Here is a 17,032-nt window from a genome sequence, read left to right on the forward strand (position 1 = left end):
GGATGTTGGCGAGTGGAAACCTCTGACGACTGGTGCCGAATTCAGCTTTCACTGCGTTGTAGTTAAAGCAAAGCAACGGGTGTAAATTTAGACTTCTAATTGTATTATTTATCACTCACGACGTGTGCGAAAATGCTGATATAATGTTGAAACCATGGCCCTTACTTCCTGTATGCAGTATAATTGTTTTATGATTTGTTGTCATGGTAACATGCTTATTAAATTCTCAAGTCTACCGCTTCCACGGGATAAAAATATACATCACGAAGCATAAAACAAACATTTTTACGGGGAGGCAAAGCTATTGCATGGCTTGGAATCACACTTGCTTTTTCAATTATCAAGAACTTAAAACGATGAGTGTTCAACAATTATTTATTTTCAATATAAATAAATATACGTTTAAGTCCTAATTGATCGTGAACACTGCTTTATCGGGCCATTACGTAAGAAATCAGCGTTACTTCAGCCTACCTTTTCCAAAATACGTACAAAACGTCAAGTATCGCGTCAGCGTTGTGCCAGCAGCTCACGTTTACAGTCTCCTAGCAACATAAGGTTTTCCCAATATGCCTTGCAGACAACCAAGGCCGCAGTAAATATATGAACAAGGCCCCCTTTTCCAGTCTCCACCCACTTGCAGAAACGATAAAAGTATACTCACTCTGTACTCATGTAAGACTTGTGTTAAATCTGGTAATGATTCATAAATTAAACAGACACACAGATTTAGTAAAAAATATAAGTTTATTGTCAATTGTATACAATTCCAGTGCAAAACAATACAGCATAACAAAGATATGCTAAATTAGTCACCTGAGAATAAGTGGGGCGACATTTAATTTTGATCACCAAGGTCAGTGTTTCCCAACAAGAGTATGGGAGCACATTGCAGGGGGCACTTATTATTATTATTTTTTTTAAAATAATTGTTTAATAATTTATTTTCAAGATCAATAACCTGTAGCACAGCCGCAGCTAAATAATCATAACACCTGCATGTAAGCTAGTAAAATTGCTGCAGGTCTGAATATTATTCCTGGGTTTAGTTCCTCATATTTAAAGTTTAAATGCCTGTTCATTCATTATATTACTTATTTTCAAGGCAACATATTTATTTTCGTTTCATTTTGAGGACAAAAAAAGCGAAGACGTCTAAGAATTAAATGTTCAAATTAAGGAAGCTAATTAAAAAGATTATCATTTAATAATCAGCTGTGATCTTCTACTTTTGGAGAAACATCAACACATATGAGTCAGGGGAGAACTCATGGACATGGTATGACAAAAAGGTTTGGGGTTTCACAAGCAAAAAAGGTTGGCAACCACTGAACAAAGTCAAGTAATCTGCCTGGATCGCAGTAACAAATTAGACTAATTGCCCCCATTCTAAAAGGGACACTGATAATGAGAGGGTTCAGTGAGGTCATCGATGTGTTCATTGTGTCCATTGTTTAATGGGGACGTTTCCGGAAAAACTAACACAAAACTTCCAATTTAATAAATGAAAATACCGCAGATCAAAAAAATCTATACAAATAAAACAAGTGCACCTCTTTTTTCCATTTAAATATTAGTTTATAAAACATTAGATTTGCATTAAAAACAACTAACTAACTTGCTATTAAACATATATACAAATGTATAGAACAAGTTACATAATGTAAATGCCATCTAGACACTTTGGGCAGTCGTGGGTAAGAGGTTAGGATCATCACATACTGTGAGTAACCCAGTTCAACACCATCCCTTAGTAGACACATGGCTGCAGTGTCCTTGCGCAAGACACCCATATCCTGAACTGCTCTGCGGGCACTTAAACTGCCCCTTACTCCAGTGGGTGCCACACTGCCACTAATAGTGTGTGTTCACCGTGATGGATCAAATTTTGTGTACATGACAAGATTATTATTTATTTTTATTTTGTGAACTGCTTCATTTTGCAAGCTTGAAGCTCACTTTATTTTATTTATATATATATATATAATGATAATACTGTCATTCATTCTTGAACAAAAGTTGTCGATTTAAGAAAAAATCTGATTTCATGGGTGCAAAAGTATGTCAACCTCTCACTTAATCGGACATTGCACCTCCTTTTGCAATGAGAACTTCCTCCAAACACTTTCTTTAGTGACTTATCAGTCTTTCACATCTACTTTGGGGGATTTTTGCCACTCTTCCTTGCAAAATGCAGCCAATTGAGAGAGGTTGGATGGGCGTCTAGTATAAACTGCCTGCTTCAGGCCCACAGTATCTTGAAAGAATTAAGTCAGGATTTTAACTGGGCACATCCACAACATGAATATTGTTGTTCTTTAGCCATTCCTTGGTTGCATTGCTGGAATGCTTTGGATTATTGTCATGTTGCATGATCCATCTTCTACCAGGCTGTAACTTCACAAAGAACGGCTTCAGGTTATGATCTAGGATTTCACAATATTCCTCTGAATTCATGATTCCCTGGATTATATGGAGTTGTCCAGGTCCTGAGGATGAAAAGCCAGGCCATAACTTAACATTCTCACCACCCTGCTTCACTCTAGGGAGAAGGTTCTTTTGCTGATTTGCAGTGTTGACTTTTCACCAAACACAACAGTTTTAGTTGTGACCAAAAATTTCAATTTTGGACTCATCTGTCCACAGAAGGGTCTTCCAAAAAGCTTTAGTGTAGTCCAGGAACTCGGTGGCAAAGTTGAGATGGGCAGCTTTGATCTTTTTTTTGTGAGCAGAGGCTTCTACCTAGCAAGCCTTCCATGAAAGCCTTGTCGATTGACTTTTCTTCTGATTGTTGAAGCATGCACACGTGTCCCAGGTGCAGCAAAAGAGGTCTGCAAATCCCTCGATGTGATGCACAGGTTGGCTTTCACCTGAATTATCATTTGTCTTGCTGATATTTTAGAAGGACATCCACTTTGGATTGTAGTAATTTTCAGTGTTCTCTAGTTGCAGATGATCTGCTTCACAGTGGAATTATGGTAAAAAAATAAAATAAAATAGATGACTTTATAGCTTTCCCCAGACAGATGTGCTGTCGCTACCCACTTCCTGAAGTTCGCTCAGATTTCTCTTCCTCTCAGCATGACTGACATGTATGGGTTCACCTGGGTAAGACTGACTAAAGTGACTTGGTTTTGTCTCCGTTTCAGTCAGTGATGCACAATTTCTTTGCGAAACCTCTCTCATTTCATTGGTCCATTTCAGTGGTTAGTTTAGCTACCAATTCAGTCCTACCTGATCTTACTTCATGTTTTAAGGAATGCAGCTCAGGGTTCACTTACTTTTGCACCTACACAAATTGATAAAAAAAGAAAGAAAAAAAGAACAATGCATTGAATTAAATTGCTAAACCTACACCTGTTATTTCATTTAAAATGTAATGGTTCAGGTTGAACAAAATCAGGTAGAAACAATTGGAAAGTCCAAATTGCTTAAGAGGTTCACAAACTTTTGAGCAGTACTGTATATAAAAAATACAAAAAACATGGATTGTAAATTGATCAGTTGTGCACTCTATCATCCATTAATTAGGGTGTATGTGTCGATGTCAATGCATTACATACTGTACACATGTGTGTGTAAGTTTAGGATATGGAAAGGAACCACATTGCTACTTGGTGTCTCGAGCTGAAAAGGTTTAGGTAACCGAGGAATTGACCATACCTTAAGCGACTTGCTAAACTCAACATCAGATCAACTGTATTTACACACGATAGTCATCACAGTTCCAACGGATGTGTAAAAAGTGTCATTATTCATGCTTTGGCTCACAAAAGTACGTTTTTCTTTGCTTGGATGCCATAACTGTAATCTGTGGGTGGGGAAAAAAGATACAATTATATTATTCACACAAAAATATTATCTGACATGCTGCTGGAAACAAAAACAAGGATACACATGTAGGCCCCAACTCCTTCATACCTGCGCAACCACAGTATTGAAGAAGTGGTCGTGAGGGTAAGATCGGAGTATCACACTACAGTACGTCACCGTGACTACCATGTGCATAACATCAGTTGTACCTGTTGTGAAGCAGTAGTTGCGCGTTGCTCAACATCAGCCAGTCGTCTTTGAAGGCGACTGGCCTTCTCTTGATACTCTGCTAGCTGTCTCTCATACTGCACAAACACAATATCACACACTTGTATGACACGACATCAAGAAGTGGAAGAGGTTTTGGATGTTACAACTCATGTAAGCAGAAAAGGTTTGCCAGCTTTTGTATCTCTCAGTACTGTCTGCTATTAATCCAAAGACATACAAGTAGGCATGCACATTATAAAATAAATACCTTTGAGCTTATTAACCTTAAAATAAGCAGATTTGCTGTCGGATATCATTTGATTATACATGTGTGCCTATCAGGTCAAAGAGCATATATGACTAGTCGAGTCTTGAAGATTCAATTCAGCAATTTAAGATGCCCCTTGAAGCTGGTGAAGTCATGGGTTAAACTGTGTTTATATAGGAGAGCCTGCACATGATACTTTTGACTCCAAATGAACACGATTTGTGTTTCACACACCTCTTCATTCATTTTGAGGTTATTTCCGAGCTGGAGCTCTAACTCATGTGACCGCTGCTTGTGCTGATTGAGCTCCGCCCTGAAAGACAAAAGAAACTGTCAAGACACTTCACAGAATTGAAACGATAACCAATGGATTCCAGCGATAGATCTTACTGAAGTTCTTTCATGATTAAGAATAACTTCAAGAAGAGCCCTTCTTTAGTTTTAACTACCGTAACGCTGGCATCAGGCCGAAACCTCCTATAGCAATGGTTCTCAACCATGGTCCTCAAGTACCCTTATCCAGCCTGTTTTCCATGTCTCCAACATCCAACACAGGTGCCTCAAATGATCAGTTAATTGGCCAGCTATGCATGCATGACACCTGATAATGATCCTCAGATGTGTTGGCTGAGGGAGACATGGAAAACAGGTTGGATAGAAAGATAGAAATCTAGACTATTGGTCAGTCCACAAGTGTATGTGCGCTGTTTTTTCAATATTATTATTATTTTTTTTTTTTACAAATGATTGACAAGTGTTGACAATGGCTTCTTCTCTTTGATGATGTAATGTTAACATTTTAACAAACGTGCCCTTTTTGGGAGTGTCCTGAAAAGCGATTATTTTGGAGGTACAAGGATTCGGTCCGATGGCATCAATATGCATATTAGTAGTCAGGCATCAATTCTAAGCTGAGCTCAATCTTCATTTCTTACTTCATATTTTTAATTTTAATTTCAAAGGCTTGGGCCATGTTCTTCCCCTCGTCTTTCCAGCGCTGAATACTTTTGGTCTGTGCAGTGAGAAGTCGCATCAGATCAGCACTTGAGTTGCGACTACTCTCCTCCAGGTCACTCATCTGTGCACTGAGAGACTTCTCTTTTAGGCTGCACTCTTGCTCCATTTGTGACACCTGGAAAAAGACAGGTTAGGTACAAATACATACATCATTATTAACCGCAATTCAAAGGCATACTGGGGCGACCTTTCTTTTCTTTTCCCTTACCTGTTGTTTAGCCTTCTTTTGGACAAGCAAAGAGGCCTTGCGCAGTTCCTCCATCTCCCTGCGTATCTGAAAGTTCTCCTGTTGCATTTGGAGTCGCTCGTCACTGATTTTGACACAGTCTTCTCTTGCTGCAGCCAAGTAACCTTTCAGCCGCTGCACTTCTTCCTGACTGCGGGACAATTCTTCATTGTAGCTATATAGATCATACAAATATGGAAAGATGGCAGAGAATAATTGGACAAAGTAATGTACAACTAGATAATCAGAAGGAATCTGGTTGAATAACTGTCCTGTGGATTACAGCAAGTTATTAACCACAGAAAGTAACTAGCACAAGTGACTTACCCCATTTCCATTTTTTTTAGTTTGCTTTGCGTACTTTGTAAAGTGATGCTTATTTCATCTTTCATTCTCTCTGCATTGAGGCACCTCTGATGAAGGACATCAAATTGTCCAAGCTCTGGTTCTGTCCGACCCTCCTTAACCACCTAAATCCCCCCAAACAACAACAACAAAAACCTCACCCTCATTGTTGATCATGATGGCGGCTCATGAAGGCCTCAAGCATAATTAAACTCTGTAAGAAATGTGGATCAGCATAATCTTCAGTGCAAAAGATACCTTTTCCAGTTCTTCCTCTAAAGCGTTCCGCTCTCGCTTAGACCTCTCATACTGAGATTCTTTTTCTGCATACTCCTGCAAACAGGTGGGGAGGGTAAACAAGTTAAGTGAAACAATCAGGTTGTAGGAGTACCAGACTGGAAAAGCAGAGTAGTAAAGAGTGACTGTGAGTTAAGGTCATTTGGAAACATATTTCTGTTTGTGAGCTGGACTCTTACCAGTTGCAATAAAGACAGCTCCTCAGCCAGACGACGGAGTTCAACATTGCACTGCTTGCGTATACTATCCACCTGTTTAACATAAATGTGGCATTCAGCTCCAATACAGCATGTATTGTATGATTGGAACTCATGAGCAAACAGTAAATTGTATTGTACAAAATAGATCACATTCTGTGACTTAATTCTATTCCAAATGTTTCAAATAGTCCCTTCTCGCTGACGTCACTGCTTAGCTATCGGTCCGCCTCCTGGAGGACAAGCCCCCCCCATAAGGGATATATGGAGAAAACTTGATTTTCAGCAAGCATTTTCGTTAAAAGGTGGGAAGTATGTCAAGTGTCACAAAAAGCATCCACACTACATTGCTGCGACTCATTGAAACCAGCGGTTTGGAGCCGCTAGCAACAAAAAATGGAGTTGGTTGGAGGGCAAAATGGAAGTGGAAGCTTAAGGTATGTTGTTTTTGTTGAAACAGTACGTCGATCACTACTTTTATGGTGTAAATAATAGGTGTCAACCTCCGGTCCTCGAGGGCCTCAGTCCTGCAGGTTTCGGAGGTTTCCCTCTTCCAACACAAGCTGATTCCAATCAGCAGGATCATTATCGGGCTTATGCAGAGCTTGCTGATGAGCTGATCATATATCAACTGTGTTGGAGAACGGAAACATCCAAAAATTGCATGACTGCAGCCCTCCTGGACGGTTTGACACCTATGGTGTAAATTGTCATTCATGAAATCGTTTGTATCTGGATATACTCGTCTTGCTATATATCGAAGTCTTCACGCTATCTTAACTTGCTAGATGCTAACAAACAGACCGCATGTTTACAACACATTCCCCAGCAGAGATCAAGCCTGAGTTAAAGTGTTGTGATAACTATGTTTAAATCTTTAACTTTTTGTTAAAAATTACTTGAATACCTAAAAATTGTGTACTAAATATAATATGGCACATTCATCACGTCTGCCTGGAATTTACAGTCAGAGGCTTGTGCTCCAGCATGGACAGCGCACAAACGTGACGTCAGACTAGGGGGCTCTATCTGAGTGAGCTTTACTTTTTACAGTCAAAGTGAAGCTGTCCTATCAAATTCAGGGCAGTGGTGCTACAGTGGTTCGAATTTTGCATAAAGTAGTAACAAAATATGTCAAATATCATATTACCTTTCTGCTACTACTATTTCTAGTATTTATGTTCCCAATCTTACCATTTTTAGAGTTAGTTCCACAATTGTTTATTTCATGTATGAGTGTATGTGTATATTTACTATAACCATAGCACAGACATAATGTGCATTTAGGAGATTTCAGGAGAAAAACAGTCTAAACAACTGATTGGTGGATAATCTTTGAAACCTGCCTCGATTTTTAGCATTAGCCCCTCTATTTGATTTTTAATGACCCTGGGGATAAAAATCCAATTGCATCCGGGTTTCAGTCCTCAACGTTGTTTTTCTCATAAACCCGATTGATGGTTCGAGTGACTTAGTCACATAAAACTTTTGCAGGATTAAACAGTTTGATGCAGCAAAGGCTTTTATTATTTTTTTTAGCGGGTTAGGCTTTGTTTTAATCCATAACGCAGATATAGAGAATCAATCACCATTTATCTGACGAGACAGAGGAGAGAAAAAGAGGTTGGCTAAATGAGGGGTTTAAATGTGAGTACATTACATAAATGTCTGCAGAAATAATCCCACTGTAGTTTTGCTTTAGTAACCATTTAGAGATACCCCCTACCTCTTTTCTGGTGCGCACAGCAGCATCGTCAATCAGCTGTGGAATGACCTTCTTAGTTTTTTCAAGCTCCTCCATCATCTGTTTCTCTCTTAATACAGCCTAAGGAAAATAAGCACATTGCATTGATTTGAAGACCGAAATGTTCCTCAAATATATTTTCACCAAATACATGCATGAATACTTGGTGGTATGGTCCACAAACATAGCTACGGTTTGTACTTTGCAGTTACAATCACAAAATGACAGTATAATTATTATACACACAGAATGCCATAAAAACAGTAATTGTATATTAAATAGTTAGCGCACAGAAAATATGGAAATGGCGAGAAGGGGACCAACTCCTGTGTTCATGAAAATTCTCTGAGATGATAGAGATGAATGAATCCAGTGGATAGCCAGGGTTGTGAAACAGACTAAAAAAAACAATGCCACCATCATTCTTGGTGGCGATGGAAGAGTACGAGTTACCTCATTCTTCTGCAGGATTGCCTCCTCGGCCATTTGCACACTCTCTCGAACTTTGTCCAGAGCATCATATTTCTCTTTTTCTAAGGTAGTGCATCGGGCCTTCAGGTTCCCTGACATTTGCTCCCACATAGTTTGCTCTCCTCGAACATCTTCTGCCTCCTGGGATGTCGTTTTGAGCCTCAACAAATGTAAAAAAAAATAAGACATTGATTGTGAACTGCACAAATGGCCTCTACAATGAATACAGTGTACTGTAGTAGAAATTCTCAAATAATAAAGCGAGTCTCGGGAATGAGTTATGTCAAGTGAAGCTACAGTTCTTCTGTGCTCACCTGGTCTCTTTCTGACTGATTGTTGACTGAAGCTGTTGAATTTGTTTTTCTGCTGTTTCCTCTTGCCTGCGAGCCTCAACGAGCTCTTCCTCCTGAATATATGCAGTATTTGCATGATATTTACAGCAGGCTCGCCATCTACCCGTCTTGGTCTCAAAGCAACAGCCTAAGCTCTAAGCAGAGAGTTTTCTTTCTTCCGGTCAAAAATGAGTTATTTTTATTTTTCTGTTAACTGCTAAACATTAAAGGGTTCAGACTGATTGAGACACACACTAGAATATCTTGTAGAAACTATTGTAACTATATGAGCAGATAGATAATGTCCTTTCCTTCAGCTGTGACAACTCAGGGACATACTGTATATTAGAGTACGTAATGTCAAAACATATGCCAAAAAGTCTAAATTATCGAATATGGGCAAAATGTCTAAACACTACACATGCTGCAATGAAAACAAACAAACAAACAAAAAATCAGTTGCTTCAGAAATTCTACTCAAGAGTAAGTTATCATTTTCTGAAATATTAATTTTCTCACCTGTCTCTTTAACTGGTGCTGAACTAACTGGAGCTGTTTGTTCATTTCTTCCACTTTGGTTGTGGCTGTCCCCAAATCACCTTTGGTCGTTCTACAACATACGATCCAGAGAACATTTCAGTCAATAGTTACTATTAATCATTATCCCCACTTAGGAAACTACAACATAGACATTAGTGTTGCTGGATCCTGCAACCAGCAACCTTTGACAAAATGTAATTGTAGAGGATTGCCTTTGGTGACAGCTTTTGTAAATCCAAAAGTTATTTAGTTACCTGAGCTGGCTGCGTAACCCCTCCATCTCTGTACTCTGCTCTGTCACCGTTTTTAGTAGCTGCTGATTGGTCTGTGTGTGACAAGAGACACAAGTTTGCCATTTGTGTAGCATTATTCTTTGGCACCCTATGACTCAAAACAAACTGAGACTTGCTACTTTACAACTGTTCTCACGTGAGATCCCGAGCTTTGTCCTCATTAAAAATACATCCGACAAGTATAGTATTACTCTTGTATCTTCATTCGACTCTAGTCAATTCGCCATATGTTATTAATGTTTGTTTGTGTACAGGTGCACAGATGCGAGAACTATTAAACATCAAGTTAAAGTTATTATGTATTATCATTTTGCACACATTACATACCAATTGTAGTTCTTGATTGGCCACTTGGAGTTGGTGTGTGTGCTGATGGGTAACCACAATTTGATCCTGTGCCAAGAGAAACAGTCTGTTATTGCCATATGATTTTAATCAGACAATTTTATATCATAAACGCTCAATTAGTACTACAATATTTACTCCAAGTAGGAAAGTACCAGACACATTGCCAGTGAAAGTCACTGTATGCGGAGTACCTTGAGCTGCTGTTCGTTAGCATCGGCACTCTGCCTATCAGTGAGGCTGTTGTGGTAGAACTCCTGGAGGCGATCAAGCTCAAGTGCTGCTGTCTGCCACAACTCCATGGCCTGCATCCGCTCCTATTCAAATACACATAACACATTCAGAGCCATCAGTGCATGTGATGGGAAAGGGTCATGCGCAAACCAAACAACACTATAAATAATAGAATGACAGTGATTTTCATTAAAAATGTACTTCATCCATCCATTCATCCATCTTCTTCTGACTATCTGGGGTCGGGTCACGGGGGCTGCAGCTTATGGAAGGTAGCCCAGCAGAATGAGGAGTGCTCTCCTGTACTAACACGCATACCATAGAGCTGCATATACTCAACATCAACTGCAACCTCAAACGCTTACTTCAAATCCAAACATATCAGAAACTCATTTGTCCGACGACAGTGTCTTTGTTCAAAAACAAGATCCAAGAAAATATAGTTGACACCTGTTCTTGTTAATATAAGCACAAGTGTCCTTCTCTTCTTTTGTTTTATACTTATGTTGTGCTTTGTTCATTGTTTTATTCATATGTTTGTATATTGTGTTGTATGGGTTCTTGTTGGGGCTTCTTGTCCAGGTCATGTTTGTAAATGAGAATTAGTTCTCAAACATTGTTAACTGGTTAAATAAAGGTTACAAAAAAAAAACAAGCAAAACATATCTGCTGCTCGTCAAAACAGGAAGTGATCACATATGAAAGTATTAAGACCTGTTCCGACAGCTTGATTTGTTCTTGGAGGTTTTTAACCACTGTTTCTTCCTCCACTGTGCTAATCTCCTCCCCAGAGGTCTTTGAGGTTGACTGAAGCTGCTTCTCAACCGATTCCCTCAGTTCTGCATGCAGCCTGCCAGGAAGGTGGAAATAATATTGAAAAATGTACTAGCCACACACAATCAATAATCGGTGTCAAACAACATTCATCACTAAAATACAGCCTTTATATGACTGCAGTTTTGCAGGAATGTTAGAATATGAAGTACACACACATAGACCACTGTTTAACTGCCAGGATTTTGGAAGGCAAAAAAAAACTACAATTTTTTTTTAGGTGTATACAGTATGACTATGCACGCTGATGAATAGTAGTCCCATGTAACTGGCATACCATGGTTTTATATTAAGTTCAAGATTGGCAGTGACCCAAATTATGATATCTGTAATAAAATTTACTGTGGAAATGAAAATAGTGGCTGGCAAAACAGGTCATTTCTTACATATTATTTTAAACGATTACATACTGAAAACATTTTCAGATAAAAGCAAAGCATGACAAGTTAACATGTGTATAGATTATTAGAAAGCCCACATTGTTTACATATGAACTTTTTAACGTTTAATGGCTTGATGGAGTTTTCTTCCGAGTTTGAAATATCCTGCGGTGTAAGTGGTCTTTGAATGCACCCGTGTCTCATGCAGACTCAGATATTTATTTATTTGAATGGGAAGGATTTAACTTGACCCCGTCTTCTATGTGGCAGCTGACGCTCTTTGTCAGAAATTAGAGCCCATTAACGGTGGTAGCCAGTATTAGCTGTTATAAAAACCTTGACTTTTTAAAACCACGGTAAACTGGTCAAACCGGCAATCGGCCCATGTCTAATTGCTTAAAACCAATATAAGGCACCAAAAGATCCCAGATACCTTTCATTTTCCTGGACAACAGTCTCCAACTTTTCTTTGACATCTGTCATGGACGCCTGTGGATATGAATAGACATGCATGAAGCCAAAGTATGCTAATGGGAACAAGAAAATGTTTTTAGATGAGCAGTGACATTTTTTAAAATAAAAAATAAAATAAAATAATTAATACTAAAACTCACCTGATATTTCTGCAGTTGTTGAGACATTTCATCAATGTGCTGATCATACTCTGCTATCAGCGGAGCCATTATACTGTAATACAGGCAAATAATCTTAAATACTTATTTTTTGATGAGCACTTTCATACCATCATATGATACAACTCAACACACAAAGTTCCATGGAGCTTTGTTTTTAAATTGAATATAAAATTTACAATAAGACAATATGAATGTTGTGTTAGACCTCTTATTGGAGAGCCAGGGAGCATCAAACTCAGTCTTCTTTTCCTCTTCAGCCTGAAAAGGAAATATTTGCTGTCACATGCCATTCAAAATGAATTCAAGCACTTCAGCACATCATGACATATCTCCTCAACACACCAGTTTTCGCCTAACTTGAGCCACCAACATTATTAACTATATAGAGAATCTATAAAAGGAACTATTAATGATATGAACTCTATACCTGAGATGGGTTGGTGCGTACATGCTCCTCACGCTGATACTGGCTGAGAGAATAATTTAGCCTGCGAACTGAGAACACAAACTTTATGCACAGATTCATTTCTCATCCAGTGAATTTTGCCAATGAGTATGTCGTCTTGGTGCATGGTATCGTGTAGGTCAACGGTATGGAGCCGAATTTAGCTAGTATAAACACAGCATTTTACTTATTTGCAGTTTCCCTTACCTTGATCACGAAGAAATTCGACCTCTGCTTCCATGTTGCTAGTGCAGCCTAGACGGAGGCAAATTCAAAATATCATGCTAGCGCGTCTAACGGACGCAGGAACAACATCAGCGTTGCTTATGTTTCTATCATACGAGAAGCATTGCTGCCATTACAACAAAGTATCAACTGTGAAAAAAGGGCTGTACCAAACGTACCGAGAGAGAAGACTGACCTTAGTTACTGCTTATTTTCCAGTAGATGCACACAGGAAGCAAGCTAATGCCCGCTAGTACTGGGCCAGCTCAGCTGTTTCAAACAAGCTATACATTCACTGGTTAAAAAGGTGTCAAATAATTCACTTGTATAGTTTACGCCTGACAATTGTTATTAATAATAAACCTGAGCGCATTACTTGAATAATCGCGTTGCGCCGTCCGTTTTGAAGACAACAAACAGCAGCCAATGGCAGGTAAGCTGTACACCGTTAAATTGTTCCGATGTTTACAACTTGCCAAATATAAGGTTCCGCTTCCTGGAAGGAAGTACAGGTACAGCTGACTGCAGTTTACTTTGAACCGCATCCTTGCGCCCACATAAATAAATCGCAGCAAGTATTAGTCTGAATGTTAATTTTCTACCGGTCAAATGAGTGGTGAAGTCATTTCGTAAACTTGACAACTGTTACTACGGCAGGTCTGAAACCATACGTCTTACGTCACACTTAAGCAAGTTCCTTGTCCAAGCTTGATAAGATGTGAATGAAAATTGCGTTGGGCATTGACCTAATAAGATAACGCATTGCGTAAATGAATGAACCCAATAGATAACGCGTTTCGTAAAGGAATTAACAGCGTGGACGTGAACAAGTGATTTCGAGAGCAATGATCGAGGCTTATTCATAGAAGGACAACATGGGGTTCGCTCGTGGACTGCAGCTTGTGACAGTCCTCTGCATGACTCTGAGTTGTTACTCTATGTAAGTCTACTTATTTCTTGAACTGGGGCCAGACTGAACCTAATCGTCATGCCATTCTACTTACAGCCCGAATATGCAAGCAGAATTTGAGATCCTGCACACTTGGGACAGCAATCCTGTGAATCATGAACCCATCAAGATCATCTTCTCTCCTGGCGTTGAAGGGTTAAAAATGAAGATTTCTGCCCCCTTCTTCAATGACCCAGAGGCCCCAGCAGGAAAACCCGGCCAGCCCTTCCCTGGGCTGTGGGATTATGAAGGTGGGTTTTAAGAGCTGAAAGTAGGGTGTTTGTATTTAGGAATATTTTTTAATTAAATTATGTTAATGCGGTATGAGGTTTTGATCAGTATGCATGAATTGAAATTGTGTTTATTAGTCTCATGCTGAAAAATGATTTATCCTTTATTTTCTCAGTTGTTGAGTCCTTCTTTCTCGATAGTACCACAAACAATTACCTAGAAGTGGAGGTTTGTCCGTGAGTAAAAATTAAGTTGCTTTAATATTTGACACACCAATAGACAAATGCAAGCATGATACTGAGACTTCCGCTTTATCTTGTATCACTTTCTGTGATTCCATTTTAGACATGGTCAGCACTTGGTATTACTGCTGTCAGGGGTCGGCCAAGCGTTCCAGGTAGGCGGGTGTAATGGAAGGAATCAAAGGGTTCATAAAGGGTTATTACTTATTAATCTTCTACACCATGTTTTAAAATATTTCCCTTGTACCTGCTTCCAGCAACAACTGCCGATGGTTTTTAATGCTATAGTCATCGGAGATCGATGGATGGGTGAAGCTCTCCTTCCCTGGATTTACTTTCCTCCCAATGTGAACAAGATGAACTCTTATGCTATTCATGGCTCTGGAGAGAAGCGCACATACGAAGCACTCTACCCCATCCCCAGTGGTGAGATAGTCGAAGGACAAAAGCCAAACTTGTAAGTATACCATTAGGCGGTAAAATAGAAAGAGATACAGTAATGTATTATTTTTTCATGTACCTTACTAGGACATAAACCAATTAGATATGCCCTGAAATTACAAGATCGTTTCAAACCAGCGTAATTACTGTAAAATACAAAATACTTCAGTGAATTGGTCTATAACGGGGGAAAAAAGTGTAAATCGCAGATATATTTTCTGGTTTTGTACATACAATAAAAATCAGATAAACAAAAACAAACACAGTTAAAACAATACATTATTAACATAAAAACAGTAATAACAATGGCGAGTCTCATGGTGAGTAAAAAGCCAAAGAATAAAAAAGTGTTTTAAAAAAAGATTTCTACAAAGAGAGTGAGTGGTCTTGCCTAACATTTAATGGAAGTTAATTCCAAAGAGAAGGACCTGCAACGGGAAAAGCTCAATCGATCCCCTCGCTTAGTCCAGGTGCGTAGGGGTGAAGGATCTTAGGGATGCAAGGTGGGGCGAGGCCATTTAAAGATTTAAAAACAAACAAAATCTTAAAATGATGTAAAATGTACAGGGAGCCAGTGAAGGGAGTGAAACAAAGCCTATTTTGTTATGTATTCTTTTAAAATTATATTAAATTATATATAAAATGATATTAAAACAATCAACCTGTTTAATCAGCCTTAGCTTGTTGTTGACAAACTTCTTGTTACAGTAAAATATTTTGCAACTATATCTTAAGTCACTGTCAATCATTACATCATATTAAACATGCTTATTAAGACAACATAACATCAGCAAATATGGTCATGTTTTACCCAAAAAGTTGTGACCAACACCTGCGCTGGTGCGACCAACCAGTGCAATCAGTGCAAAAGTTGGTGTAGAGCCCTGCAACACCGTCGTAAACATTTACATCATCATTTTTTTTTTTTATACTGTATAGTGCTTTTCTAGACACTCAAAGATGCTTTACAATGGAATGTATACATTATTCATGCACTCACAGATTCACACTGTGGTGGCGGTAAGCTACTTAAGTAGCCACAGCTGCCCTGGGGCAGGCTGACGGAAGCGTGGCTGCCAGTGTGCGCCTACGGCCCCCCCGACCATCACCAAACATTCGCACCTGTGAGTAGCACTGGAGGCAATGTGTGAACGACACATGACTTGGGGAGAGCGTGGATCGAACAGCCGACCTTCTGATTACTGAACGACCGTCTCTACACCTTTAGCCACAGCCGCCACGACACACCGAAATTGGTTACTCTGTGTGTATGTGTGCATTGTTCATTACATTTAATGTTCTCTCTTTCTTTCTTAGCCACGCCCTGGGGTATTTTGGAAATTTCCGCCTGCAAAGCATTATGGGGCAAGGCTGGGAGCAACCAGAGTCTGAACTGTGGATTGGGAAACCCTGAGCATCACAGAAACTCGCCATGTCCTCTCCCTTATTTTTTTCCTGTACTTACATTCAACCATGCATACCCTCACATGTCACTAATATGGAAACGTGTCTTTCAGTAAGTGGTGCCAGAGGTTTTGTCTTAAGTCCTATGATGTAATTTAACAAAATTCTTTGCCTTTCTGGATTTTTCTATACAGTAACGCACATTAAAATATTGCACATCTGTTAAAAAAAAAAAAGTCAGGTTGATTTCCATTTGTGCAGTTCTAGCACCCTCTGGTGGCTAGTTTTTTAGTGCAGTTTAATTTTCACAAGGCATGTTTTGGCCCCACTCTGTTTAAAAGGATACTTGACTCATTGAGCCATTTTCAGCAGCAAAAAGTTAATATTTTGTCCAGAATGAATTTGATGACTTCATTATTTTTCTTGTACAATGCCTGTGTCCAAATTCACAAGGCTGTGTCCTCCGAATGCCGTGTTTGTCGGCTGCATGAAGCCACTCCCGGTGCGACTCGACAGCACGCATGGACTTACATATAAATGGACTGCCGGTCAATGTGCTGCTGACAAGCAACATTGGTAATCCATTCATATGTAAGTCCGTGCGTGCTGTCGAGTCGCGCCGGGAGTGACGTCATACAGCTGACAAATTCGGCCTTCGGAGAACCCAGCTTTGTGAATTTGGACACAAGTAATGAGTGCTTTAGCAAGTAAGTGCCTCAATATTAAGTGTTATTAGAGATTGTAAGTTGTTTGCTGGTATATGCTAGTGATGGGAAAATGAAGCTTCATGAAGCTTCATTTTCCCATCACTAGTATATGCATTGCTGTTATGTACATAAGCAAATTATTGTGTTTTGTTTTTATATGAGCTAAAAAAAATTACAATATTGTGACCTTTTCTTATACTGCCAACC

The 17,032-nt window shown here is 39.2% G+C and overlaps 2 protein-coding genes across 3 annotated transcripts; one reads left to right on the forward strand and one right to left on the reverse strand.

The window, feature by feature from the left end:
* Positions 1 to 728: 728 nt before the first annotated feature.
* Positions 729 to 13,294, reverse strand: LOC144054837 (sodium channel and clathrin linker 1-like). Its single transcript, XM_077570167.1, has 22 exons — positions 13,048 to 13,294; positions 12,834 to 12,881; positions 12,609 to 12,676; positions 12,387 to 12,439; positions 12,161 to 12,233; positions 11,980 to 12,035; positions 11,047 to 11,182; positions 10,293 to 10,415; positions 10,081 to 10,146; positions 9,715 to 9,785; positions 9,440 to 9,530; positions 8,903 to 8,994; positions 8,571 to 8,748; positions 8,100 to 8,198; positions 6,356 to 6,427; positions 6,138 to 6,212; positions 5,862 to 6,004; positions 5,517 to 5,709; positions 5,227 to 5,423; positions 4,526 to 4,604; positions 4,023 to 4,118; positions 729 to 3,811 (listed from the first exon to the last, which is right to left on the reverse strand). Exons 2-22 carry the CDS (start codon positions 12,865 to 12,867, stop codon positions 3,752 to 3,754), a joined length of 2,055 nt encoding a protein of 684 aa, XP_077426293.1. The 5' UTR covers positions 12,868 to 12,881; positions 13,048 to 13,294; the 3' UTR covers positions 729 to 3,751.
* A 37-nt stretch (positions 13,295 to 13,331) lies between these two features.
* c7h4orf33 (chromosome 7 C4orf33 homolog) lies at positions 13,332 to 16,618 on the forward strand. Of its 2 annotated transcripts, none has more exons than XM_077570169.1 (6): positions 13,332 to 13,363; positions 13,858 to 14,051; positions 14,207 to 14,267; positions 14,377 to 14,428; positions 14,531 to 14,730; positions 16,032 to 16,618. In XM_077570169.1, exons 2-6 carry the CDS (start codon positions 13,865 to 13,867, stop codon positions 16,126 to 16,128), a joined length of 597 nt encoding a protein of 198 aa, XP_077426295.1. In that variant the 5' UTR covers positions 13,332 to 13,363; positions 13,858 to 13,864; the 3' UTR covers positions 16,129 to 16,618. The 2 variants fall into 2 exon arrangements, with proteins under 2 accessions (XP_077426295.1, XP_077426294.1); XM_077570168.1 differs by lacking the exon at positions 13,332 to 13,363 and adding an exon at positions 13,370 to 13,791.
* The last annotated feature ends 414 nt before the right edge of the window (positions 16,619 to 17,032 follow it).

Source organism: Vanacampus margaritifer, chromosome 7 (assembly GCF_051991255.1).
Source record: "Vanacampus margaritifer isolate UIUO_Vmar chromosome 7, RoL_Vmar_1.0, whole genome shotgun sequence".
Classification (NCBI taxonomy): Eukaryota; Metazoa; Chordata; class Actinopteri; order Syngnathiformes; family Syngnathidae; genus Vanacampus; species Vanacampus margaritifer.

Bases quoted from the DNA above. Each gene is read 5' to 3' on its own strand.
- LOC144054837 (XM_077570167.1), bottom strand. From the start codon at position 12,867: ATGGAAGCAGAGGTCGAATTTCTTCGTGATCAAG. The intron at 8,749-8,902 runs GTGAGCACAGAA...ACATTTGTTGAG, and splicing joins ATCAGTCAGAAAGAGACCAG to GCTCAAAACGACATCCCAGG. The intron at 4,119-4,525 runs GTGTGTGAAACA...GTGTTTGTGCAG, and splicing joins ACCTCAAAATGAATGAAGAG to TATGAGAGACAGCTAGCAGA.
- c7h4orf33 (XM_077570168.1), top strand. From the start codon at position 13,727: ATGGGGTTCGCTCGTGGACTGCAGCTTGTGACAGTCCTCTGCATGACT. The intron at 14,052-14,206 runs GTGGGTTTTAAG...TTATTTTCTCAG, and splicing joins TGGGCTGTGGGATTATGAAG to TTGTTGAGTCCTTCTTTCTC. The intron at 14,429-14,530 runs GTAGGCGGGTGT...ACCTGCTTCCAG, and splicing joins GGGTCGGCCAAGCGTTCCAG to CAACAACTGCCGATGGTTTT.